This window comes from Pteropus medius, unplaced genomic scaffold, assembly GCF_902729225.1.
Source record: "Pteropus medius unplaced genomic scaffold, Ma_sr-lr_union100, whole genome shotgun sequence".
In the NCBI taxonomy this organism is placed as follows: Eukaryota; Metazoa; Chordata; class Mammalia; order Chiroptera; family Pteropodidae; genus Pteropus; species Pteropus medius.
This window is the reverse complement of record NW_024349802.1, coordinates 11,611,016-11,638,204: the sequence shown is the minus strand read 5'-3', so window position 1 is coordinate 11,638,204 and position 27,189 is coordinate 11,611,016. Positions and strand designations below refer to the sequence as shown.

General features: G+C 45.1%; 1 protein-coding gene across 1 annotated transcript in view; it reads right to left on the bottom strand.

The window, feature by feature from the left end:
• Positions 1 to 27,189, bottom strand: part of LOC120581195 (protocadherin gamma-A3-like) — a 142,910-nt gene that overhangs the window by 13,271 nt on the left and 102,450 nt on the right. Inside the window, 1 exon segment of the mRNA XM_039835933.1 lies at positions 888 to 946. Coding sequence (XP_039691867.1) covers positions 888 to 946 — 59 coding nt within the window.

Sequence of the window (27,189 nt, the reverse complement as noted above, 5' to 3'; positions counted from 1 at the left end):
CACGGACAGAGATGAGGAGGCAGAGACAGAGAGAAAAGGGGAAACAGACTGAGACTAGAAAGAGTCACATTTATTCATTGATTCCATATTTATTGAGCACCTAGCCACGGGCAGGCGCAGTGTGAGGAACAGAGCAACACAAGGAGACACAAATGATAGGATGGAGAGGCAGCAATAAAGACAGAAACTGAGACGGAGACCAAGAGAGGCAGAGAGCGCGGAGACACAGAGACTGAGGGAAGGACTCAGAGATAAGAAAGTGGCAAAGACAAAAGGCCTACGGGCCTAGAGGGCAGGACCAGTGGGGGCCAGAAGGTAGCCTGGAGGAGGGGCAGGACCAGGGGACCTGCCCGAGGAGCTCTCACTCTTCAGCCTCACCTCCAGCTGCGCTGCCTCCACTTCCCCCACAGCAGCCTGACACCCCTCCTCTGCCTCTGCTCTTTCCTGCAGGCTCTGGAAGATGCTCTGACTGCTGACAGCTCCTGCTCTCCTCCTCCTGCCCCAGGTTTCTCTGCCTGAACCCCAGGTCAGGATGGAGCCCAGCTCAACCCGGAATAGGGGGATGTAGGCAATGGAAAGGTATAGAACACTTCCTCTTCACCCAGAGACCACCTTAAAACCATCTTTGGGTCTCACAGAGCCCCCAGAAAGATAGGGAAAGGCTCATACATAGGGAGAAGGGAAGGGATAGTGTGAATTGAGCTTCCAAAATAGCCCCTTCTTTCTGAGGTCTATGTACCAGCCCCCAATATACCGAACCTGCCTGAAATCTGGAACTGAAAAAGAAGCCATTTGTAGCAAATGCTGAGCCCTCCCCCATCTCCTCCCACGTCATCACTGAGAAAATGCTGCAGAGAAGAGGGTGGGCTGGAGAGGCAGTCACCTACCCGCTGGTGCCGGGTCTCTGGGCCTGAGAGAAACGCCAGTCCGTGTTGGGTGGGGCTTGCTGTGGAGAAAACAGAGGGAGAGGGGCTGAGTACCCTTGAGAAGTCAGAATGTCACCCGACCCCTGGGATGGGCCTGGAGGGAAGAAGGGGAGTGGATTGGACACAGAGAAGAAAATGGGGTGAGATGGGGGAGGGGTAGACTCATCTTCAAAGACAAATCTATACTTCAAGTCTCAGAGGCCTGAGGTACCAGAAACAAAGAGATAAGGTAACATTTATCTGACCACAGTGAGCAAATCTAGATTCCTTTGCTAAAGAAACGGACTCTTCTTCCCTGCCCCCAGACTCAGAACTTCTAAATTGAGATTCAAGGGCTGAAAGTGTCAGCCCTTCTGTGGAACAGAGTCACGGGGAGTCGGGGTGGGGGAGTGGTGAAGAGAGTCCCCCAGAAGGGGCAGAAGAGGCTTTTAGATGAGAATTCCACAAGCCCTAGAAAAAACTGATTCAGCTCCTCAGCTGGGAACAAAGCATCCTCTGCAGCAAGATGGCTGCTGCTCTGGGTAACCCTTTTGGTGCCACATTGTGCTGTGACACATTCAAGAGGGATACCTCCTCCAGGCCCTTGGCAATCAAGGATCCCTTCCCACAGCTAAACACATTATTAATTTAGGAGTCATGCCAGACTGGGCCTTTGCAGAGCATCCAAGCCCCAGGACACTTCTCACCCCCAGAACTCCAGGCCAGACAATGACTGTGACTAAGGAGGAGAACAAGGCCCCTCTGTTTGGGACAGAGAAAACTGCTAGATGGAACTCAGCAGAGATCAAGCTCCCACAGCCTCCGAGCAGAGCCAGCGAAGTCTCCAGGGCTCCCAAGGGGCTGATCTGTAGCCATCTCCCACCTGGAGGAAGGTGTAGGATGCTGGCCAGCCACTTCACTACTGACTCCCTCCCGGCCTTTCCAAGGGTGTATTATCCCACCGCACACTCTCATCGAGCAGTCCTAGAGCCATCTCCTCACTGCTACTGGGATGTGCGAGTAATTAATTCTCATACTCCCAGAAGCAGAGAAAGAGGTGTGAGCATCTCCGGTTACACTGGGGAGAAGGAAGACCCATGGCTGCCAAGTGACTCATTCTAAGGCTCACAGGTGGCAGTGATATGAGCAGAACCCAGAAACTTAGCATCCCAGGTGCAACAGGAGTCACCAACACCATTCTGGGGCTGCTGTGGGGAAGGGCACAAGGATGTCCAGCTTTCAGCCACTGTATTCGCAGCCACAACCGAATCTACAGGGAGATAGATGCAGGTACCCTGGTAGATTGGAGGAGAGGAGCCAGGCAAAATTCACAATCTGCATAAGGACGACGGGTCCAAGTTCGTTCAGCTAGGGCTGCTCAAGGAAAAGAAGCCCCAGAAGACTTTTCTCCATTTGTAAGACCCTGACAGGGAACGAACCGAACCTCTGCCCTGACCCCAGCAGATGCAAATCATCTCTGCTCTCCTCTGGGTTTCCAAGTTCCAAGTGCCAAGTGATTGAAACACAAATCCTGGGGTTAAACAGATCTGAATTACGTCTTCTCTATCACGTACCCTGTGAACTTGAGCAAGTCACTCCACCTCCGTGCAGCTGTCGTGAGGTGGGGATGCTAGTATCCATCCAACAAAAGTGTTGGCAAGAGCAAATGAGAGTTGAGGTTCTCAGAGGAGGTGTGTAGTGAGCTCTCTCAGTCAACTATTAGAATCGCATGGGGGGCGTTTCAAAATATAATTCTGATTGGATAGGGGGAGGGTGGGGCATAGATATTTTGAATAAAAACTTAAGGGGTGGCAACTTGTGCTTTTTACTATTATAGTTTCGCCATAAATGAGGACACCCTGGCACCTGGCAAAGGCTGTGTAGCTTTCCATTAGCCAGAGGAGGAAGGACATGGCAGTCTCAGATACTTTAGTCACCCTCAAAGCCCCGGCCCTAGATCGTTAAGCACGTTGTGGTCACGACGGAGCCAAAAGCCTACCTCCGCGCGTCCAGAGACCGGTGCGCTAGGCTCCCACTTCCCGCGGGAGGACAAGACCACGGGCGCCACCGAGGTCCCAGGCTGCTAGTCCTATAGCTAGCTGCCTGCTCACTCGCCCCAGGGCAGCTCATCCTGCCCGGCCCAGGCTTCTGGGCTGAAGGCGCTGCCACCCTTCCGCTCGCTCAGAGCCCCGGGTCCAGCGGGACTGGCCGGCCCGTGGGTCATAGAGTCCCGCCTGCCCCGCGCTCAGAGTAGCTCCCACGCTCCAGACGCCGCAGCCGGCCTCAGGCTCTCCTGGAGACTAGGGGTCCGGCCCTGGGAGCAGGTAGGAGGAGGCTCCCGAGTCCTTGCGGGACCCTTGACCTGGGACTGTCGCCAGGGCCCGCAGTCACCGGTGAGTACCTCTGAGGCTGGCAGCGGGGTGGAAAGAAGCTGTGAGAGTGACCTGGCAGCGAGCGCGGGCTGTGGAAGGGGGTGTTTGTGCAAGCTCAAGTGTGAAGGCGTGTGCGTGCAGGTGAGCGGGGCTGTGTGGCCCGTGGGTGCGATCTGCTGGTTGGACACTAGGGAGCCCTGCGCCGACGACTCTGTCCTGCCTACAGATGCGTTTGTTGGGTGTGGGAATAAGGATGGTTGAGAATAACAGCGAAGTCCCAGATCCAGAGAGTGGGGAGAAATGTAAGAGGAAACCTAAAGAGCGGCGGAACGACGAGCGCGCGGGCGCCGGAGCCCAGGAGGCTGGCTGCGGGCGTGGCCCCATGACTGCTCTCGCCCTGGACCCCCGACCCCTGCGGAAATCGCTGGCAAGATTACCCCGCCCCAGCTTTTTCAGAGCGTGGGGGTGGGGTCGGTCCTATCCCTCCTCGGCCACAATCCACCACCTCCTGAGGCTTATAGCCCCTTCCCTGCTTCCGCGACACCTGTGGTCCCGCGCAATCAGTCCAAACGGTCCTGACAATCGGGTGGAGCGCAGCTAGCTGCCGAGCTCAACCGAGATGAGTGGATACAAGTTCAAAGTCCCTTAGGTGGATGGGCGGCTTCTCCATTGCCGCCCCCAGGTCGCGCCGAGCCCCTCACCTGGCTCCGCTCTCGCAGCGTGTTAGAGCGGGACCGGAAGGCGTCAGGCTCCAGCGCCAGAGCTGAGGGCTGCTGGACACTGAGGGGCCTTAGAAAAGTGAAGTCACTGCCATCCGAGGCTGGCGAAAAGCACGTCCTGTAGCAATGGCTCTGCGAGTCTGCGGGCCGCAGCGTCACCTCCATGTACTTGAGCGTGCCATCTGAGCTCACCTGTAGGTTGGGACTAGACTGCTTATAGTAGTCTCGGGAGGGTGAGTCCTGGCGCCTGCAACACTGACCCCCACCCCCATCCCCATCTGCGTGCCCCCGAAGGCACTTAGCTGACAGAAAGGTGAAGGTGACTAAGGATAAGAGACTGATGGCTGCGAGAGCCACAATAAGGTAAAGGGTAAGGTCTGAACGCTCAGGAGGGTGTGCGAGGAAGTCGCTGGATTTGGGCATTTCCTCAGGGTCCTCATCCTCCAGAACCAGCAGCACTGTGGCTGTAGAGGACAGTGAAGGGTTGCCATTGTCCCTCACCAGGACTACCACCTGTTGGGTGTCAGAGTCATCCTCCAGTAAGGCCCGGGCTGTGCGCACCTCACCAGTGTGTGCAGACACCAGGAATAATCCTGGGGCTGTGGACTGTGGCAGCAGTGCATAGGAGAGCCATGCATTGTGGCCTGCGTCAGCATCCACAGCCGTCACCTTGGTGACCAAGGAGCCAGGAGGTGCAGAGCGAGGGAGACGCTGGGGGACTGAGAATTCCTGGCCAGGTCTTGGGTGCAGCACCGCTGGGGCATTATCATTCTGGTCCAGGACAAACACATGCAGAGATGTGTTGGCATGCAGCGGGGGAGAGCCAGAGTCTCGAACCCCCACCATGATCTGCAGCATCTGCAACAATTCATAGTCAAAGGTGCGCTGGGCAAAGACCCGCCCATCCTCAGGGTTGACATACACAAAGGAGGAGGCTGGTGCTCCCTGAATCTGATTCCCTAGAATGGAGTAGGTGAGACGGGCATTATTCCCAGTGTCTGGATCAGAAGCAGTCACAGTGCAGAGAAGGGAGCCTGGAGGCCGATTTTCTGGGATGTAAGCAGTATAGAGCTGCTGAGTGAAAAAAGGTGCATTGTCATTAACATCCGAAATGTTGAGCCTGATGGTAAGATGTGTGTGCAGGGGAGGTGAGCCTGCATCACTGGCCAGCAGCTCAATGATATAGTGGGATGTAGTCTCACGGTCCAAGGGCTGGCTGGTTAGCAGTGAGTAGTGGTTCTCAGAAGGCTTAATCTGAAATGGCAGGTCCAGAGAGATATCAAGGCTCACTTCACCATTTCTCCCTGAGTCTCGGTCCCGCACATTAAACAATCCCACTACCGTGCCCACTGGTGTGCTCTCCAGGATTGGGTTGACCAAAGAGGCCAGTAGTACCTCTGGGGCATTGTCATTGACATCCCCTACATCCACTTGAATCATACAGTGGCCTTCCATGGCTGGCTGACCCTGGTCACGGGCTCTTGCATGAATTTCATAGAAACTTGACTCCTCAAAGTCTATGGGACCCAACACATGGATTGCTCCACTGCTAGGGTGTAGGCCAAAGAGATTCCGCACTGCTTCAGATGTATGGTCTCCAAAAGAATAGTCTAGTTGGCCATTGGTGCCCTCGTCCGGATCAGTGGCATTGAGGCGGAGCAGCAGTGTACCTGTGGGTGCATTCTCTGGGAGGCCCACACGTAGAACTGAGGACTGGAAGGTTGGAGCATTATCATTGATGTCCAGCACAGTGACAGAGATAAGGGTGGTCCCTGAGCGGGCCGGGATACCCCCATCTACAGCAGTGAGCACCAACTGATGTCTTGCCTGGGCTTCGCGGTCCAGCTGCTGCTCTAGCACCAGCTCTGGGAATAGCTTCCCATCCTTGAGGGTCTTCACATTCAGACTGAAGTGGTTGTTGGGGCTCAGAGTGTAGAAGCTCACAGTATTCGTGCCCACGTCTGGATCCTGGGCACTATCCAGTGGGAATCGTGCCCCAAATGCAGCTGATTCTGAGATGCGTATCTCTCGCTCAGGGGTGGCAAAGCTGGGAGAGTTGTCATTGAGATCCAGGATCTCTACCTCCACACGGATTAATTCCAGCGGGTGTTCGGTCACTACCTGCACCGGCAGCAGGCAGCTGGTGCTGGCTCCACACAGGCTCTCTCGGTCAATCTTTTGATTTACTGCCAGAGCACCACTCATCAAGCTCAGGGAAAAATAGTGCCCATTCTCCTCAGAGCCCAATCGCAGTCGGCGGTTCAACAGGTCTGTCACCTTCAAGCCTAGATCCTGAGCAACATTCCCCACCAGCGTCCCCGGCTCAGACTCCTCCACCACTGAGTAACGAAGCTGCCCAGACACCCAGCCCCAGCAGCACAAGGACAACATGCACAGCACTTGCCATTTCCCAGCGAGCTGTGGGGGTGTCTTGGGCCCCATGACCCAGAAGTCCCTTCCTGGACACTGACTCTGTGTTGTCCTGTCTCCAAGGCAGACCCAGGGCTTGGAATGTGGCAGCTGAAATCTCTTGTGTCTCCTTCCAGCCTCTTAAAAACTGCTCCGAGGTTTGTCAGCCTGCAGCAGTTCTTCTTAGTCACCGAATGGCGGGGTGGGGAGGGGGGAGGGAAATTGAATCGGAGTGGAGCTGGGGAGCTGGGGGAGGAGAGGCGGGCAGGAAGAGCGGATCCCCCACCTCGGCTCTGAGTCTGATTGGCCAAAAAGTCTGTCTGCTCTCAACCAATTATGAAGTCTCCTCAGTCCTGGAAACCTTAGGAACAGCCGCTGCAAATTTGTGTCGCAGAAGCCTCCTACCTCCCCACTCATTTCGTGCTGCAGGTTGATACAGCCCCCTTGGCAGCAAAATTTGACAGCTCAGATGGTGCTCACAGGGAAGACAAAGTGGTACAAAACTTCTCAGTGTTCTCTCCCAGCAACTTCCCGCGTGACTTCAGAAGCTTCCACTACTTCACTTGAACGAACAAAAGTTTGTCCTTCTGGGGGTGGCAAAGCCTATGTGTTCCCCCTCCCACCCCTATCCTGACAAATGCTGCTGAGATGAGAGAAGAGTTTTGTTAAGACCCTATAGAACCTTGCCGACTTTCCAGCAGTGCTTTGAGGAATCTCCGTGTCAGCTGATGCAGCTTTCTTGAGATCCCAGACTTGAGCTGTGGAATAAGCCTCACAGCTCGTGTAAGGGGGAACATTTCTGGGAGTGATCCAGGTCACCCAGGAGGGTGACTGACAGCTAAGCATGGCCTCTAGGCTTTATGGTTTCACCAGTTCAAAAGAAATCTACTTAGAGACTCCCAGAGTAGCTATCTCTACGAATTCCTCATCTGTAAACCAGCTTTCTGACATTAAGTGATTTCACTTATTGCTTTTTTTTCCCCTGCCCCCAATCCACTGCATCTAGCTCAAATCCCAGTGGGGGCTTGATTGGGAGTCCTAAAGACCTGGACTAACAGACCTCTGCTTCCACCTTGATGCCTCTCCACATCCTTAGCTCTCTCCTCTTTGTGCTCTCTTCTGTGTTTCAAGCAGAGAGTTCCCTTCACAGTGGGTTAGGGAGTGCTTGATACTGTGAGGCAGAGATGTTTGTTTCCCTCAATCCACTGGGAAATGGTAACCTAAAGTTAAGATAGTCCAGAACCTGGCCCCCTCCTTCAGGAAGAGCAGAGAAAGCAGCCAGCTAGGTTTAGGTGACTGTACGGTGCACTCTACCCTAGTGCACTATAGCCTTCTATGCCCCACATCCTGGCAGCATGCTTCCACAATACTCTAGCTCTTGACCGCTTAATTTCATTTCTTACTCTCAGATAAGGGCATAACCCAAACCCAAGTACTAGTCTGTGACAACTCCCTGGTTCATTCACAAAACACTTCTAAAGCACAGCATCTACCACATAGTTACCACTCACGAAAATGATGACATCACTACGGGCTCTTACAGAGAGGCCTGTTCTCTCTGGGACATAGCCTGGCCATATGCCTGGACCAGAATAACCCTCAAACATTGGCTGAGCCTGCAAAGGTCTCACCTCTAGCCCATAGAGAAGATCAGAGGGTGGGCAGCTTGGGCGAACAGGCTCCCCTGCCATAGGTGCACTGGGCGACTTCACCATCATGAAGCTATCGCTCCGAGTGGGTGCAGAAGCCAAGGGTGTACAGCCATGAGAATGACCACCCACATCAACAAACTTGATAGGATCATCTGACCCTAGCTGGATTCGGAGGATCCCATTGGAAGGAGGAAGCCCCTCCCTCCTTCGAGATCGGGTGAGACAGGCACAGGTGCCAGCAGGAAAGCAGGTCACTCCACAGGCAGCCCCACGCAGACACTTAGAGAGTAGTGCCACAAATGAGCCAAAGGAGACAAAGCAAATTGCCACTAGTGATACAGCCAAGTAGAGGGTCAGGCGGGATTCTCCTTCCCTTGGAGCTGAAGATTCTCGAAGATCAGGGACAACGGGATGAGCATCTTCCTCCAAGGACACAAGGAGAGTAACAGAAGTAGAGAGCGGTGGGGTACCACTATCCTTTACCACAATGACCAGCTTCTGTGGGGGAAGATCAGCTGGGATGGGAACGGCTGTCCGTACCTCCCCAGCATAGCGGGAGACGGCAAACAAGCTGGGATCTGGGGCCTCCAGGAGCTGATACGAAACCCAAGCATTGTAACCTGAATCCAAGTCCACAGCGGTCACCTTTGTGACTAGGTGACCGGCACCAACTGATGGAGGCAGTGCTTGGGGACATAAGGAACCGGGCCGGGCCCTAGGGCGGAGCACCGCTGGAGCATTGTCATTGAGGTCCAGCACGAAGAGACGAACTGTCACGGTGCTACTGAGGGGTGGGTTGCCCCGATCCCGGGCCTGCACCTCAAACTGCAGTGTCTGTGTTTGTTCATAGTCAAAGGATCGAGTAGCGTGAACAGCTCCCGTCTGGGGGTTCAGAGAGATGAAGGAGGAAGCTGACACATCTCGATTTCTGGGCTCTAGGAGAGAGTAGGAGATAAGCGCATTCAAGCCAGAGTCTGGGTCAGAGGCTGCAAGGGAACAAAGCAGATCCCCTGGGCGATTGTTCTCAGGAACAAACACCTCATGTGACCTCTGGAAGAAAGAGGGTGGGTTATCGTTCACATCTGAAATATTGAGGAAAATAGTCCTCTGAGTACTCAGAGGAGGATTTCCAGCATCAGAAGCAGTGACCATGATGTCATAGCTAGATTTGGCCTCTCTGTCCAAGGGCCCAGCAGTCACCAGGGAGAACTGGTTTCTGAAGGCAGACTTGAGGGCAAATGGCAAGTGGTCAGGAATACGGAGGCTCACATCTCCGTTTGACCCTGAGTCAGGGTCCTGCACACTGATGAGTGCCACCACAGTGCCAGGTTCTGCACTCTCTGGGAGAGTTCCAAGCTCCGAGGTCACTGTGATGTGGGGGGCATTGTCATTTACATCCAGGAGATCCACTCGAAGGCTGCAATGTTGCTCCATGGCTGGAGAACCCCCATCCCGAGCCCGAACATCAAATTCATAGTAATTCTCGTTCTCAAAGTCTAGGGGCCCCTGAAGAGTAAGCTTTCCAGTAGTGGGGTGCAGGCTAAAGAGGTTTCTCACACGATCAGGGGTGTGACCACTGAAAGAAAAGGTGACGTTACCACTGGGACCCAGGTCCGGGTCAGAGGCATTGAGCTGGATGAGCAGCATGCCGGCTGGCGCGCTCTCCAATACACTAATCCTGTAGCTGGATTGCTGGAAGGCAGGGGCGTTGTCGTTCACGTCCAGTACTGATACCCGGAGCTCTGCAGTGCCAGATCTTGGGGGGTTACCTCCATCCACAGCAGTCAGCACCAGGCGGTAGTCTGATTGCTTCTCCCGATCCAAAGGCTTCTCCAGGAGCAGCTCTGGGACCAGACTGCCGTCGCTGCGCTTCTTGACATCCAGTGCAAAGTGTTCGTTGGAGCTTAGTCTATAGCTGCTGATGGAGTTGCTCCCCACATCTGCATCCTGAGCCTTTTCCAAGGGAAAACGCTGTCCTGGAGGAGCTGCCTCCCCAATTTCCAAGTCCAGCTGCTGCCGAGGAAATCGGGGGGCGTGATCGTTCACATCCACAATTTCTACCTCAGCTCGGTACATTTCCAAAGGCCCTTCGGTTACAAACTCCAGGGGCACGATGCAGCTGGCACTGAGCCCACACAGTGCCTCTCGATCGATTGGATTCTTGATGAGCAGGGCTCCGCTGTCCAAATCCACACGGAAGTGTCTTTGGTTCACCTCTCCAGCGACCTGCAGCCTGCGAGCTGATAGACTCTCTGTATCCAGCAGGAAATCTTGGGCGACATTCCCCACAAAAGTCCCTTCCTGTGACTCCTCTGGGACCGGGTAGCGGATCTGCCCACAAACGTAACCCAGGTGGCAAAAGAGGAACAAAAGGGCAGCCCCGGGGCAGATTTCTGCCCAGCTCCTCACCTTGCGGAGCATTGCTGCCTCCCGCTAGTTCTCTACCTGGTCCTGAGAAGCAGAAGAAGCCGACCCGCCCCAAACGGCCACACAGCAGCTGGAAACACCTATCTGCCTTTCCCCGCGCCAGCTCTGGCGCGGCTGGGCTGGCGCTGCAAGGGTTACGCGCCGTTTTTGCTGGTGGCGGGGTAGATTTGTCTGCCTTCCACCACCGGATTGGCAGACAGCGGCTCCTGGGCTCAGCCAATAGGCTGAGCAGAGAACATCCCAATAGCAGCAGGGTTAATGCGTCGCAGCATTGGAAGAAAAAAAGGAAAAAAAGAAAAAAAAAAGAAAGAAAGAAAAAAAGAAAAATAAAAACCCCACCTATCTTTTTGCTTTCCTCCCGCTCAACAGCATTTTTTCCCACAGGTGACTACCTCTATGGAGAGGCAGACAACATATATGTATGTTTTTTTTTTCTCTCTAACACATCAACTTTCCCCGCCCCTTTTCGGCAGGGGTTGGGGGGGGGAGGAACCGCGACAGCCAGAGCCCTAGCAACCTGCAGCCCAGAGAGGAGTAGCCATTTGAGGTTGGCCACTTTGTTCAAGCCAGCGTTGTTATCTACCAATATTCTAAATGAGTAGCTTCTGCCCCAATCCATTTGTATTAGAGTAGGAGCTAATTAGAAGCACTGCCATATACACAAAACTCTGCTCCTCTGCAGAGTATTCAGAAACATAGCCTTCTCTTTGCAGAAAAGGCTTACATATTAATGTAGCCAATTAAATTTATGCAGTACACGTTTTTGTTGTAACAGGAGGCACAGCGGAAACCAAACCTTTTTTTTTTCAGAAGCTCGCTAGTGATATACTAAATTACCATTCATTGATTTCAAGGACAGTATGGAAGGGGATGAAGCAGAGTGGAGAAAGTCAGGAGAGGGAGATGTTCCAAATCAGTAAAGAATCAGCTGTGTCTGGGAGGCGCTAAGGACTAGATCTCATTAACAGTCAGAATGCTAACGTTCACAGATTTAATAGCTCCCGTGAATGATTGAGATCGGCAACCAACAGCACTGTGCCTACAAATCCCTTTTATTTGACACCATGGTATGCTTGATATGTTGTTAATTACCAACAGAGACTGTTTCAAAAGAGCAAGCTTTTCACTTAGCCCCAGGGGGCCTCTTGGAGCTGGAGATTTGATCTCACTCCACATCCACCCTGATCCAGACCCTCCCAAGAGCCTGGCTACCACCTTGCACAAATGTAGAAACACAGCTCATTTCACACTGTAAACCTGCAAACCGTAATCGGAGTGGCAAACACACCACAGCACAAAGAGAAAAATCTAGCCTGATCTAGACATGAGATTTCTTAACTCATCCCAATCCTCACCTGGGTTACCACCGGATGCCCCAAACAGGAGCAAAACCTGGGTTCCTTATCCTCCCTAGATTTTTTCCAAACCCTTGACCCTTAGGAATATCCTTTTGACTATGGTGAGGCCAGCAAACAACCTTTTGGTCTCAAAAGGAGGGATCTGCCTTCTGTTGTTGTTGTTGTTGTTGTTGTTGTTGTTGTTATTGTTGTTGTTTTATTTTCGTTTTTGCAAAAAAAAAAAGACAAAAACAAAAAACAAAACACCTAAACCTCCTCCCATGGGAATGATGGAGGTATAAATCAGTCTGACTTACTAGGTGTTTATTACAGGTTTCACTTCAGTGAATGAGACCCAGCTGCCTCAGTCAGAATGAGGGAGAGTAGGGTATTCCTTGGCTCATTCCTCTCTCTGACTACCTATATCAGGTCAATCAACAAGTCCTGATGATTTTACTATAGTCATCTCTCTCCATCAATACTGCCACTGTGGTGATTCAAGCATTTATCAATCTTTCCTTTAAATATTGTAATAATCTTCTAACTGTTTCTTTGTCTCCAGTCTCAATATCCCTAATCCATCTCAGATTATGGTCACTATCAGAAAAATCTCTCTAAAACAAACGAACAAACAAAAAACCCTGATGACATCATACATATGTCAGTTTAAAAATTCTGCAATGACTATCATCTATACAGAATAAAATAAAAACTCCTTGACTAGGCCTAAAGGTAATTCAAGATCTAACTTGTTTCACTTTATTTCTTCCAAAGACTGTTTTACAAACAATTTAAGGTTCAGCAATAACGTAATATCATTATCGCTCTGCATGGAATTTCTTGCAAGGTCCCCTCCCTGCTCTTTTCCCCGCTTTCTTATTTAATAAACTACTTCTCAATCTTTAGTTCTCAGCTTAAGCATCACCTCCTCTATGAAGTCTTCCTGATTTCCCCAGGCTGGCTTAGGTGTTTCTTTTCCTTTGCTCCCATTGTTTCTTATTTTTGCATGTCTGTCTCCTATGGTACTCTGTGTACCATAATGACAGAGACTGTGTCTTTTCATCTTTTACAGTGGGATGCTCAATAAATGATGAATTATCGATATTATTAATTAGTTCAACAAATATTTATTGAATACTTGGACTTTATATGAGCACTTTATGATGAGTACAGACACTTTATATGCATTACTTTTCACTCTCACAACAATTTTGAAAGGAGGTATTACTTTTATTTTATAGATGAGAACACTGTAGTTCAGAGAGGTTAAGAGACCTGTCTAAAGCTAAACAACTAGGATCCTCCCACTCCTACCCTTGGTCTGTCTGGAAAGAAATAAAGCCTCTTTCTCTAACATCTTAAACAATTTTTCTACCAGTTTGTCATCTCTATATCCATAAACTGACCTTTTACTGATGCCTTTAATATCCAAGAACTACACCTCAGTTGAGACCTATAGGTCTCAATCCCTTATATTTGCAATTTCACAACAAAACTAATTGGAGCATCATAAGCCTTAACCCTACATATCCTTGACTTAACCTTTTTATGCCAGGTATGTGATTCTCTCATTTCTAGATTTTTACAATAGCTTTATTGAGATATACTTCACATACCATACAATTCATCCATTTAAAGTATACACTTCAGTGATTTTTTTTTTTTTTAGGATATCCACTTATACTGAAGCAATGCAACCATCACCACATGCTAATTATAGAACATTTTTGTCAGCCCCTAAAGAGATCCCAGATATTTTTGTCAGCCCCTAAAGAGACCCATTGCCCGGCTCTAGATTTTTGAAGAATGGTTGCCTGGTTACTAGTAGTTTTGGAGGATTTTCTCTTTAGATGACAACTATTATCTTATATCTTCCCTACAATACTCTTCCAGAGCTACTCTATGTAATATTTTAAGGTTGGGAAACAACACCACCGAATTTTTTAAAGTTTGGCCTGTCCCTGTAAGGTTGGCTCCTGGTAGTGTAAATGCCAGAATAACACTTTGCTTCATAAACATGTTAATCGATAGACTGGCAGGATCTAGGGCAGTGGTTTTCAAAGTTGTCTGCACATCGAATTTACTTGGAGACATTTAAAAATACTGATCCCTGTGTCCTAACCCCAGAGATTGTGCTTTAATTCGTCTGGGATGTGGCCTGGGCTTCAGAATTTTTAAAAGGTCCTTAGGTAATTCTAGCGTGCAATCGAGTTTGAGAATATTGTCCTAGGGAAAGTGCCATTTGTTTCACAGTGTTACCAGAAGAGTAGCAGCTGCTTTTCTCTGGCTTTCATCTTTCCTTAGCCTTTCCATACATGCTTCTACTTTGTCATCTTTGGCTATCTCTAGATTTGCTTATTTCCAAGGTCGTGTTTAAGATTTGGGGTAGGTAAGGAACTAATAAAAATAGTAATAGTAATAGCTGAGAATTTTTTTTAACACGATACACCAGGGATTGTGTATACATTATATCATGTACTAATCTTATAGTACCATTTATTCCCTTTTTGCATATAAGAAACAGGCTTAGAAAGATTAACTTGGCCAAGGATTCATAGTTGGTAAGTGGTAGAGCCTCATTTGTCTAACTGCCAAATCCGAAGGTAAATAGCAACCATACACTTATTAGTAACAAAATTGTGGCTTTCTCACCATCTGAAGTGTGTGTAAGTTTCACTCTAAGACAAAGGCCTTGCAGTCACCTGCACACCATCCTGAATAAATGAAAGCTTCACCTTTCTCAGGATATGAATTTAGCTAGCCTTCACATTATGTGTATACCTAAGAAAAATAATGCTGGATGGACAGGGAATTACACGGTGGGTACAGAAAAACTTTCATTTAGTACTTTATGTTCTTTTGGATCCTCTGGATTTAGTTTCAAAACAAGTGATTGATTACTTTTACTTTTATAATTAATGATGGTTAACTTTGGATTGGGGGATTGTAGTTTCAATTTTTTCTTTATACTTTTCTCTGTTTTCCAAATTTTCTATGATGCATATGCATCACTATTATAACATAAAAATATTTTGTAAGTAACGTGCACATCACTTCCAGTAGTATTCTTGAAAAAAATTTAAAGGATGCCTAGAATTTTACTTTTCATAGAAAATTGTCTAAGAACGAGGTACGGGATCTGTGTAGACAAAGGAAAATAATTAGCAACCATTAGTTTTAATGCAGATGTGGCAATCACTTGAAAGATAGACAAATGAGGTAGTTTTTGTATTTCTAGTAGCTGCCACTGGTTGAAGGTGTCCAACAGCTTGTTCCTAATGCAAATAACACCAAGATAAGCTCTGAGTGCTGAGGTCTTGGATTATAGTTTAATGGCCCCTTAGCAAGATTGGTTAGTTGTTGTGGCAAGCAAGTGCTGAAGGTGTGAATTAGGTCCACAAATGAAGCAACTCCAAAATGTACGAGATCATAAACTACACTCTAACCTGGCCATCCCCTTTACAAAGGCACGAAGTTTGATGTAGGTTGGGTCAGGTGAAAAAGTGGATGCATCATTAGGAAGGAAAACATTTTCATCACTAAAAAATGGCTCCATGCCTTTCTGAACACGGTGCAAGAATCAAAAAGCATTAATATCGTTCCGGACGACCTGCTAACCCTTACCTGTCCGGGAGGGGAGCTCTCTGCACCCAAAACTTGCCTATAGAACACCGGATCGCAGCTCCGCAGCGTGTTCTGGCGGCTGGCCAGAGGGCTGGCCGCCCCAGGTTTCTTCAGCAGCGGGTCGCTGCGGCGCGAGTCAGTGGTGAGGTACACCTGATGGTAAAGGTGCGGTGGCACCAGGCCTCCCCGCACAGCGTCCGCGTGCAGAGAGGGCCCCGGTGTTCGGTACAGGGAGCTCACGGGGCCTCGGTATAGGTCCCTGGATTGTTTCCATTTGTAAACTTTGAATATGATTACTCCCAATACTGTGATTGCGAACCCCACAGAGACCAGGATTAGAGAGAGGAGTAGATAAAAGGTGAGATTTTTATTCTGCTCCCTAGGGGCAGAGCCGGAGGGGAACTCAGCCCGGGCTTCGGGAGATTCCTCGGTTACTGACACAGTCAGGGTTGCGGTGGTGGACAGCGATGGCTCCCCATTGTCTTTGATCAAGACCGTGAGAGTCTGCCTGGGTGAATCTGTGTCTTGGACTGGGCGGGCAGTGCTGACTTGACCTGTGTGAAGCCCCACCGCAAAAAGGCTCTGGTTGGGGGCTCCCAAGAGGCTGTAGGAGAGCCAGGCATTGTGCCCTGCATCCGGGTCCCAGCCCACCACCCGCGTGACCACGTGGCCGGCAGCAGTACCTCGGGGCAGCATCTCCACGGAGCTTCGCCCAGGCCGGGGGTATAGGACCTGGGGGGCGTTGTCGTTGCGATCAGTGACAAATATGTTTACGCTGATGTTGGCGGTCAGAACTGGAGTGCCCCCGTCGCTGATATGAGCTGTTAATTCAAACTCCCGCCTATCCTCATAGTCCAGGGGCACTAAGGATGACACGACGCCATTATCACGATTTATCGTGAAATAGCGACCCACTAGCCCAGTTTCAGCTCCTTGCTCCAACAGAAAGAAGGAAAGGCGAGCATTCTGCGGGGCGTCGGGGTCCCAGACACTTAGATTTAGTATTGGAACCCCGGGGAGATTATTTTCTTCCACGTAGACGTCATAGGAAGATTGGGAAGATTGTGGAGGGTTGTCGTTGATATCAGACACTTGCACCCGCACTGTCGTAAGAGCTGAGAGGGAAGGGGCTCCCGCATCTCGAGCGGTGATACTGAGGTTGTATTCTGGCACAGTCTCCCGATCCAGGGCTGCGCTGGTTTTCAAAGTAAAGTAATTCTTGAGGGAAGAAGTAAGACCGAAGGGGAGACCTGGAGGAATCTCGCAAGTCACCAGCCCGTTCTCCCCAGCATCCAGATCGGTTACACTGAGCAACGCGATGACAGTTCCTAGAGGCGCATCCTCCGGGACTGGGCTGTACACGGAAGTGACTGTGATCTCGGGGGCATTGTCATTCACGTCCACAACCTCTACCAAAACTTTGCAATGTGCTCCTTCGGGATTGGCACCCTTGTCTTTGGCCTGTATGTAAATCTCGTGGAGTTTAGTGTCTTCAAAGTCCAGTCGACCTTTGATTGTCAGCACCCCGGTTACAAGGTCTAAGGAGAATAGTTCCCTCACGCCGGCGCGGTTATGGCTGCCGAAGGAGTAAATGATTTCACCATTGGGGCCTTCATCCAGATCGGTTGCACGGACTTGCACCACGCGAGTGCCGGGGGGTGCATCCTCCAGGACGCGCGCCCGGTACAAGGACTGGTTGAAGGTGGGCGCATTGTCATTCGCGTCCAGCACGGTGATGCGAATGGGAAGGCTGGCGGAGCGAGCCGGGGTTCCTCCATCCAACGCTGTCAGCACCAACTGGAGACTCGGCTCTCGCTCCCGGTCCAGGGCGCGCTCCAGTACCAGCTCCGCGTACTTGGTGCTGTCCTCCCGCGTCTGCACCCGAAGCGCAAAGTACTCATTTCGGCTCAGCTCGTAGGTTTGTAAAGAGTTGCTTCCCACATCGGGATCGTGCGCGCTCTCGAGCGGAAAGCGCGTGCCTGGCGCCACGGCCTCACTAATCTCCAATTTCATTTCCCGGGTAGGGAAAGCAGGATTGTTGTCGTTGATATCCTGGATTACCACTTCCGCACTGAAAAGCTCTAGCGGAGTCTCCACTACCAACTCCAGAGTTACGGTGCAGGAGGGCAGGGTCCCACAAAGCTCCTCTCGATCCAGGCGCTCGTTCACGAACATCTCCCCGGTCTCCCGGTTAACCTCAAAGAATCTTCGGCTAGCTTTGGACACGACCAGAAGCCTGCGGGCTGACAGGCTGCGGAGATCCAAGTCAAGGTCCGTGACCACGTTGCCCACCGCAAAACCCTTCTCTCTTTCCTCCAGGATCTCATAGCGAATGACGGCGGAAGCCTTGTGCAAGGCACCAAGCAGAAACAAAACTCCCACCACTCTCCCGGTGCTTACCAGTCCGCTCCTCCAGGCCTCTGGGACCATCTCACTCAAAGGCAGTTCCTCTTAGCGGGGTCCAGATCGTCCTGGCGTTTTCGCTGAGAAACTTTCAGCGGGTTAGCGCTTGGGCGCTGGGCGCCGAGTCCGACATGGCTTTCTGGATGCCGTTGATTTGCTCGCCGGCTGTTCAGTCTCTGCCTCATCCCGGGGCGCGGAGAGGGGACGGGCCGGGGCCAGATCTCCAGCGTCTTCATTGGCCGACAGCGGCACGCAGAGTCCCAGCCAATAACTGCACGAAGAATGCGCTAGCGCCGGGCTCTTTGAGCGGGACAAGCGCTTAGCGCCAAGAACTTCACTTTCCTTTGGCTTCCTTCCAGAGTTTGCGGCCAAAGCGCCTTGGCAGTATCCGTACATCGGAAACCTACCTTAGCCTGGAAAGCCAATTGCAGGGCGATGAAGCTGGCGGTTTTGCAAGTCTTTAAGCCAAACCAAGGACTATTAAACATTTTAATGGCTGTCTTTAATCGCAAGAAGGGGGATCAAGCCAAACCCAAAACGATACAACGTTGTCTGGAAAAACACCAACAAATTTGGTTTGTTTGAGGACAGGATAAAACCTACCTAGGCGGACTCTACTTGGAAGGAGGCGTTTGGCATTTCTGTGGTGATGTTAATAATTTCAGTTTTATCTCTTATCAAATGAGACTTTAGAATTCCCCGTCACTTTTTCAGTAAAGAAAATCAGCGGGAGCTACTATCTGTTTGGTTTAACTCTGTTTTATGAAATTTAAAAATTCATTTCAGATTTTTTTTGAAATAGGATATTGTTTGGCTCTCGTTTATTAAGAACCAGGGAGCAATGTGAAATTTCCTACCCTGTCTTTCCCAACAAGCATAATCTTAATCATAGGGCATAATCTCAAACATTTCCCTTTACTTGATCAGTGTGTTTCCCAAGATCTTGGGTTCATATGTCACAAAGAGAGATGCATTGCTTAAAAAAAAAAAAAAAAAAGGCTAGCACCCTTCCCACTCCCCAACCCCCGCCACGGAGGGCGGGGACCAGGCCAAGGGACCTTTATAAAATAATTGAGATAGGACTGCAAAGCTCCATAAAGTATTAGAAAAATCCAAAGCCTTTACTCAAAGAATAAAGAGCCTCGAGTTTTCTGTATTTAGGCTTGCAGTCACTAAACACATAAACTAGCAATGATTAGGATAATGAATAAGAGTCAGATATGGAATAAGTCAGAGCTGAGTTGTACATTCTTGGACAAGAAACTATCCTCTAAGTGTTCCTGGGTTTCTATCCATAAAATGAATAAGGTGGGTAAAATGCCTGGCACAGAGAAAGTCATAATTAATAATGTAAATCACCCCACTAGACACTAGAAGTAAAGTTTCAGAGCTTCACATACTATTTCTGTATAACTGTCTTGGACATTACATTGATCGCCTATAGTTCTTTCTTAAGTGTAACTGAACCCTGAGGCAGGGAGAAAGGCAGACAGGTTAGATAGGTAGATAGGAAACAAATATATACAGGCTATTTATTGAAAAGATGAAAAGCCATATATGACTGGCTTCCTCATGTCCTCAATATTTTAATTCACCTTTTTAAAACCCCCAGTTTTAAATACTAAAGTTTGACAATTGGCCAGACCACAGAAGGCTAATAGGCATTAAACGACAGAACATATCTATAGACTATATTTAGAATTTAGAATATAGCCCAGTCGCTTGCTACTCGAAGTGTGAGCTAAGGACCAGTGGCATGGGCATCACCTGGGAGCTTGTTAGAAAAGCAGAAATGCCCTACTCTGGACCCATCAAACCAGAATTTTCATTTAACAAAATACCTGGGTGTTTTGAATTCACAATAAAGTTTGAGAAGCACTGATCTAGTGGATTATTCAGAGATATACTGATTTATCAATCATTTTTTTCCATTCATCATCACTTAATTGACAATATGTCTTTTGAAAATTAGCTTTGATAAGTTGAGGTAGTTTTCTCATTCATGATAAGACTCATAGTTTTCCAAAGATCTCTTTATAAGCCAGCAGAACCCTCTTGGATCCATTCTTTATAGAAGCTAGAATGATCTTGACACTTTAATTGGATCATACAATTTTCCAGCCCAAATCTCCTCAGTAGCATTTCACTGCTCTTGAAATAAAATACCAAATCCTTTGCATAGTATCCAAGTTCTCATGTCTTCTCTCAATATTTTATAATGCTGAATTCAGTGTGGTCATCAGCCAAGCTCTTCGTGCCCCAGGGCCTTCACATAGGCTGTTCCTCTCTTTGGAAAGCTTTCCTTTGCTTTGTTAATGTTTACAAATCTTTCAGGTCTCAGTTTAAATGTATTTCCTAACAGAGGTCTTCTATTAGGCCCCAGTTAAAACCAGGATCCTTTGTTATATTCTCTCAGAGCACCTTATATTTTCCTTAGTTAAACCTAGAACAAGTAAAAATTTTATAATTATTTTTTGTGTAAGCATGTTTGCCTCTCCCACTAAAAAAAAAAAGCTGCAGGAGGGCAGAGACCATGCCTATTTTGATGACCACTAGTATCCCTAGTGTCTAGTACAGGAGGTACTTAATGCTCCCCTCCATCTTTAAGTATAATTGACAAATAAAATTGTATAAATTTAAGGTATACAACATGATAATTTACTGTATGTATATATTGTGAAATGACTATCACGATATAGTTAACACATCCATCAACTCACCTGGCTGTCGCGGTGTGTGTGTGTGTGTGTGTGTGTGTAAAAGTACTCCATGTGGAGAACATTTAAAATCTATTCTCTCAGCAAATGTCAAGTATACACTACAGTACTGTTAACTATAGTCACCTGCTGTACATTAGATTCCCAGAACTTATTCATCTTATAACTGAACATGTGTACCCTTTGACCAACATCTCCCTATACTTAATGCTTATTAATATACCAATCTTCATGTTAACAGCTTAGTAATCATAAAATGCACAAAGGATTATATATATATTCATTTATGTGCATCTATTTTCCTAGGAGTAAGCATTTTTTAAAAGATATAGTCACTCTTTCAAGCTACCAGCGGGCCTAATGAAACTATTTCTTAACCTCATTATTTGAAAGAGAAAATATAGTTCGCCAAAGAACCAAGTAAAGTGAGGTAGTACAATTCACACTGGAGAAAAACATAAATGGCATAACTTGCTATGTCACTTATATCCAGGGGAAATGGAAGCACCAGTGTATAGAATCAAAATAATTTTCTGGTTTCTATCTTTTTTTTCTCACTGTTTTATGATTTTAAGAGAGCCTCTGACCAATGAGATGCAACAAACATAATTTTAAAATAGAAAGTAAATATATTATAGTGGGCAAGAGGGAGGAGGCCCTAGTGTTCAAAAGATTTGAGTTCCAGTACTGGATATTACACTTACTTGCTACGTAACCATAAAGCTGTTATTTTTTAACTCCTATTTTCTTGATCCATAAAATGAGAATGATAATAGTACTCCTTGACATAACCATGGGAATCTCAATCTCTTATTTTAATCTTTGAACAGTTTCATACTTACCATAGAGTTCACCTAGACAATCAATGATTTTTAATAAATTTATACAATTATGTAACCAACACCACAATCCAGTTTTAGAATATTCCTATGGCCCCAAAAAGTGCACTCATGCCTGTATGGAGTCAGTCCTTGCTCCTACCCCTAGCCTCAGATAACCACTGATCTGCCTTCTATGTAGTTTTGCCTTTTCTAGAAATTTCACTATAAGGGAATTATAAAATATTTAGCCTTTCGTATCTGGTTTCTTTCATTAGCATAATGAAACTACACCCTCAAATCTCTTCTTTCTCCAACCTTTCTCATTGGATAACAGGCACTTCTATCCTGTCAAAAATCCCCAAGTCATTTTTAGCGTCTTTTTCTATATCCCCACAGTCTACGCATTACCAATTCATGGCAAAATGCTCACTATCTCCAAAATATATGTGAAACTCTCAATTACCTTCCCTCTCTACAGCCACCACTTTGGTCAAAAACAATTTAAATACTATTATAATATCTTTTATGGTCTTCTTATTTTCTCTTTTGCTTTCCCTAAACTCCATTTCACATGCAGAAGCTTGAGGGATTTCTTAAAAATATAAATTACGTGATAGACTCTCCTTATAAACATAGTGCTTGGTACTAGGACTGGCTACATAATTTGTGGGGCCAATGCAAAATGAAAATAGGGGCCTCTTTGTTTAAAAATTATTAAAAATTTCAAAGTGGTGACAATACAGCATTAACCCAAATGAGGGCCCTTCTAAGAATGAAGGCCAATGTACCTGCACAGATCACATGCCCATGATACTGGCCTTGCCTGGTACAGAGAAAGCTCTCCAAAAATGTTACTCAATATTATTTTTTAGTATTAGGTAATTACCTAATACTACTTATTCCCAAAAGGTCAGCGATATCAGAAAAGCCTACTCATGATACTGTTTAATTACTGAATTCAAGGAAAAACATATTATTATCCCCTTAAAATCCTAAATACCATCTAAAATATTTCAAGTCAATCAAATTTATCTCTTTGAGCAACATCCTAAGATCAAATTAAGGGCTCATTTGAGAAATGGCATAAAAACAGATAACCAACAGATCAATCAAACGTGTATCACAATTTAGAGAGGTGAGTGATTCAAGGATTTGGTGAAGAAGCTGAGTGGTTTAGCCCTATATTTATCTGAAGTTTATTTGTGCAAAAAAAAAAAATGTTCTGTATACTTTGATTTGAAAAGATGTCTATGAATCTTACGAATAGATATTTCTAAGACTTCCATTCTATCTACTCTTAGAACAAGAAGAAATTATCTCATCAAAATATTTTGGAACTATGATCAGTGATTTAAGAAGTCAAAAGTTTAAGAAAAAGAGAGATGTTTACTTCTTCCACTTGAGCACTATTCTCTTCTAGTCTTCATCATATTAGTACTCTCTTATTGCTTATTATATCACAAAGCTTAAATATGCCAGGAAACTACCTGCAAAAGATTACTAAATTTGTCCACATGAAAATCTCCCAAGATACCTAAATTCTTCTTAGAGATATAGAATTTGTTCATTTAATCCCCAGCATCTTATTGTTATCTAAATTATTCGCACCAAATGGATAACTTTGTATGGCTGAATTATTTGTTTACTTTTTCTAGATGAAGTAATTTACCTCAATATATAATGATAACTTTGAGCGAGAAAGAGATGTGGCTTTCTGATCATTAAAACCTTCTGGCAATATAGAAGTTTAGTACATGATGAAGATGCTATTTCAAATCACTGGGGGCTTTTAATAAGTGGTATTGGGACAACTGGTAGCCATTTAGGAAAAAAAGATAAAATTAGTTCTATCCCTCAGCACACACAAGAATAAAGTCCATATATATTAAGAATTTAAATGTAAAAACCAAAAACTATACAAGTTCTAGAAGAAAATCGATGAATTTTTCTATAACCTCAGTGTTGGGTTTCTAAGACTCCAAGCTTAAATGCAATACAAGAAAAGACAGATTAATTTGATTACTTTAAAAAGGGGCGGTGGGGGTGGGGGGAAAGTTGCACTGCAAAAAACATACTATAAACAAAGGTGAAAGGCAAATGAAATGCAAAAAAATTTGCATCTTGTACCTTGGACAAAGAAATAATATCTCTATGTATATATATAACTTTTAAAAATCTTAGGACAAAACACTTAAAAATCTAATAGAAAAATGAACACAAGACATGAACAATTCTAAAAAAGAGATAAATGACTTTTAAACATATAAAAAGGTATTGATCTTCAATCAATGATGAGAGAAATTCTAATTAAAACTATTTTGAAATTTTTTTTTTACTGCCCAGATTGGCAAAAATTTAAAAGCTTGACAGCACACTCTGTAGATGAGGCTTTTGGAAAATAAGCATTCTCATCTATTAGTAGGAATGCAAAATATGGTACACCAATAAATAGAGAAATAGTTATATCTGACAAAATTACATATGCATTTACCTTATGAACTAGCAATCACACCTTTAGGGATTAACAGTAAATATACACCACAAAAATTATGAAAAAAAATATGTACCAGACTATTCATTATAGTATTATTTGTAATTGCAAAGAAGATTGGAGACAAACTGTAGATTGGTTGACTAGACTATATGTACAAATATAATGGAGTTTTATGAAACTATATATTTAAAAAAACAATGAAGATATCTATAAATTTATATAGAAGATTTCCAGAGTATATTGTTAGCACAAAAAGTAAAGTGAAAACTTTTGCTTTCGACCATAGTGGTGGAACTATGACATAGTAGAACTAGCCACATTACTATAAACAACTAGAAGAATGGTGAAAATATGTGGAAAATGCTTTCAGACATTGGCTCAAAAGGAGTGCAAGACTGAGAGAAAGGAAGCAGATGCAGTGAGTCCTAGGTCTCTGGTTTTTTGCCTGGAGGCAATCTGGGGAGACTAAGGTGGCTAAAATTTGTGGGACAGAATGCCAGAGAGAATGGAGCTACACAAAGAACTCCAGAAATCTGGATAAGGAACCTCTTGAGTCTTTGGCTAAATGATAATCTGAGCATACATAGACTGACATGCTTTTGAAGCTGGGCAAAGAACAACTGTCAAGGGAGCTATTAGCTGAAGAATTCCTGGAACTCATAGGGATGGGAAATATTTGAATTCCATTCAGCCAGAACACAGAGACTCTGCTGAACACTCAGAGAAATAAAAAAGTCACAACTTAGCAGTAGGGCAAAATTAGTCCAAGGCAAAGGCTTCTATAGACCTGCCCTATTAAAGCTTAAAAACAAGCCTTGAAAAGATCGATCTGATCTGCAAATAACTGCCTTACAAAAAAAACAAAAAACAAAAAAACCCTTCAATACTTTAAAAGAAAGACAACAAAATCCAAACACGCAACAATGTAGCACTTACAATATCTGCCATCCAATAAAAACACTACTAGACATGAACATAAGCAGCAAATTGTGACCTAAAACCAGGAAAAAAATCAGCACTAGAAATTATAGATGCAGTAAAATTAGCAGACAAGGACTTTAAAACAACTAGTGTAAATACTCTCAAGGATTTGAAGGAAAACATGAAGATAATGATAGAAATGGAGAGAAATTAAAGAATGAAATAAAACAATTTCCAGAGATGAAAAATACAATATATGAAATGAAAAATTCACTAGATGGGATTAGCAGCAGACTAGACACCAAGAAAAGATCACTAAATTTGAAGACATAGCAGTAGAAACTATCCAAATTAAAATACACAGAGAAAAAAGATTGAAAAAAAAATGAACAGAGATGCAGCAACCTGTGGAAAAATATCAAGTGGTCTAACATAAGCAAAATTGGAGTTCCATAATTGGGTGTAATAAATAATATTTGAATATATATATAGCCCCAAACTTCCTAAATCTAAAGAAAAATTATAGACCTACAGAATCGAGAAGTTCAATGAATACCTAGTAGGATAAACATAAAGAAAAACACACCAAGGTCCATCATAAATTTCTGAAAATCATCAATAAAGGAAAAAATTTAGAAGCAGTTAAAGGAAAAGAAACATTAAATATGGGGGAACAAAGGTAAGAAAGATTATAGACTTCTCTTCAGAAATAATGCAAGGCAGAAGATAGAGGAACAATATCTCTACAGTGATGAAAGAAAAAAGTCAGCCTAGAATTTTATATCTAGCAAAAGTATCTTTCAAAAGTGAAAGTAAAATAAAGATTTTTTTTTCAGACAAACAAAAACCAAGAAAATTTGCAACCAGCAGATCTGTACTGTAAGAAACATTAAAGGGGGTGCTCGAGTTTGAAGGCAAATGACACTAGATGGAAACTTGGATCTATGTAAAGAAATTAGTGACAGAAAAAAATAAAAATATAGGTTATATATGAAAGACTTTTCTTCTCACTTTTTAATTTCCTTAAAATATGATTGATTAGTTGAAGCAAAAATAATAACATATTATGCGGCTTAAAATATTTGCAGAAGTAATATGTATAATAACAGCAGCACAAAAAAACAGAGGAAGGAAATAGAAGTATATTGTTAAATGATACTGCCGTTACATGTGAAGTGCTATAATTTATTTGATTTATATTTATGGTGATAAGTTAAAGGTGCATAGTGTAAACCTTAGAACATTCACTTAAAAAATTAAAGAGGATAGCTAATAAATTAATATTAGAGACAAATGGGATACTAAACAATACTGAATCTCGAAGAAGAAAGTAGGAAAAGATGGAAAATAAAAAACTGAAATAAGGGTAAAACAGAGCAAGATGGTAGACATAATCATATCAACACTATATTAAATGTAATATTGGTAAGTTCAACCAAAGACAGAGATGAAAAACCATGTGACAGAATTCCACACTCATTCATGATTTAAAAAAAAAAAAATGTCTCAGAAACTAGGAATAGAGGATATCTTCCTCAACTAAATAAAGAGCATCCATACAAACTTACAATAAACATAAAACTTAATAGTGAAAGACTAAAATTTCCCCCTAAGATCAAGAACAAAGCAAAGGTGTCCACTCTTACTATTCTTATTTAACATAATTCTAGAAGTTCTAGTCAGTGTAATAAGGCTACAAAAGGAAACAAAAGACATGCACAGTTTAAGGAAGAAGTAACACTGTCTCTATTTGCAGATGACATGACTGCCTACATAGAAAATCCCAAGGGATCGGCAAGAAAACTCCTAGAATGAATACATAATTTCAGCAAGGTCACAGGATACAAGATTAACATGTAAAAATCTACATAGTATTTCTATATACTATCAATGAGTATGTGGAAATTAAAATAAAAAACCCAATACCATTTACAATCGCTCAAGAAATGAAATTTTTAGATATAACGCTACTAAAATATGGACAGAATTGGTAGGTTGAAACTTACAGAATGCTAATGAAAGAAATCAAAGACTATCTTAAATAAATGGAGAGGAAGACATAAAGTATTCACAGATTGGAAGAGTCAGTCAACATAGTAAAGATGTCAATTCTCCTCATTTTGATCTCCAGGTTTAACATGATTCCTATCAAAATATGAGCGAGATTTTTTTTGTAATATAGATGTTTATTTTAAAAGTTATATGTAAAGACACAGGCCATAGAATAGCTAAAACAATATTGAAAAAAAAAACAGAATAAAGTGGAAGGAATTACTCTAACCAATTTTAAGATCTACAATATAGTTATGGTAATCAAGATACTGTGGTATTGGAAGAGAAACAGAATAGAGAACCCATAAATAGACCCACACGAGTATGGCAAATTGT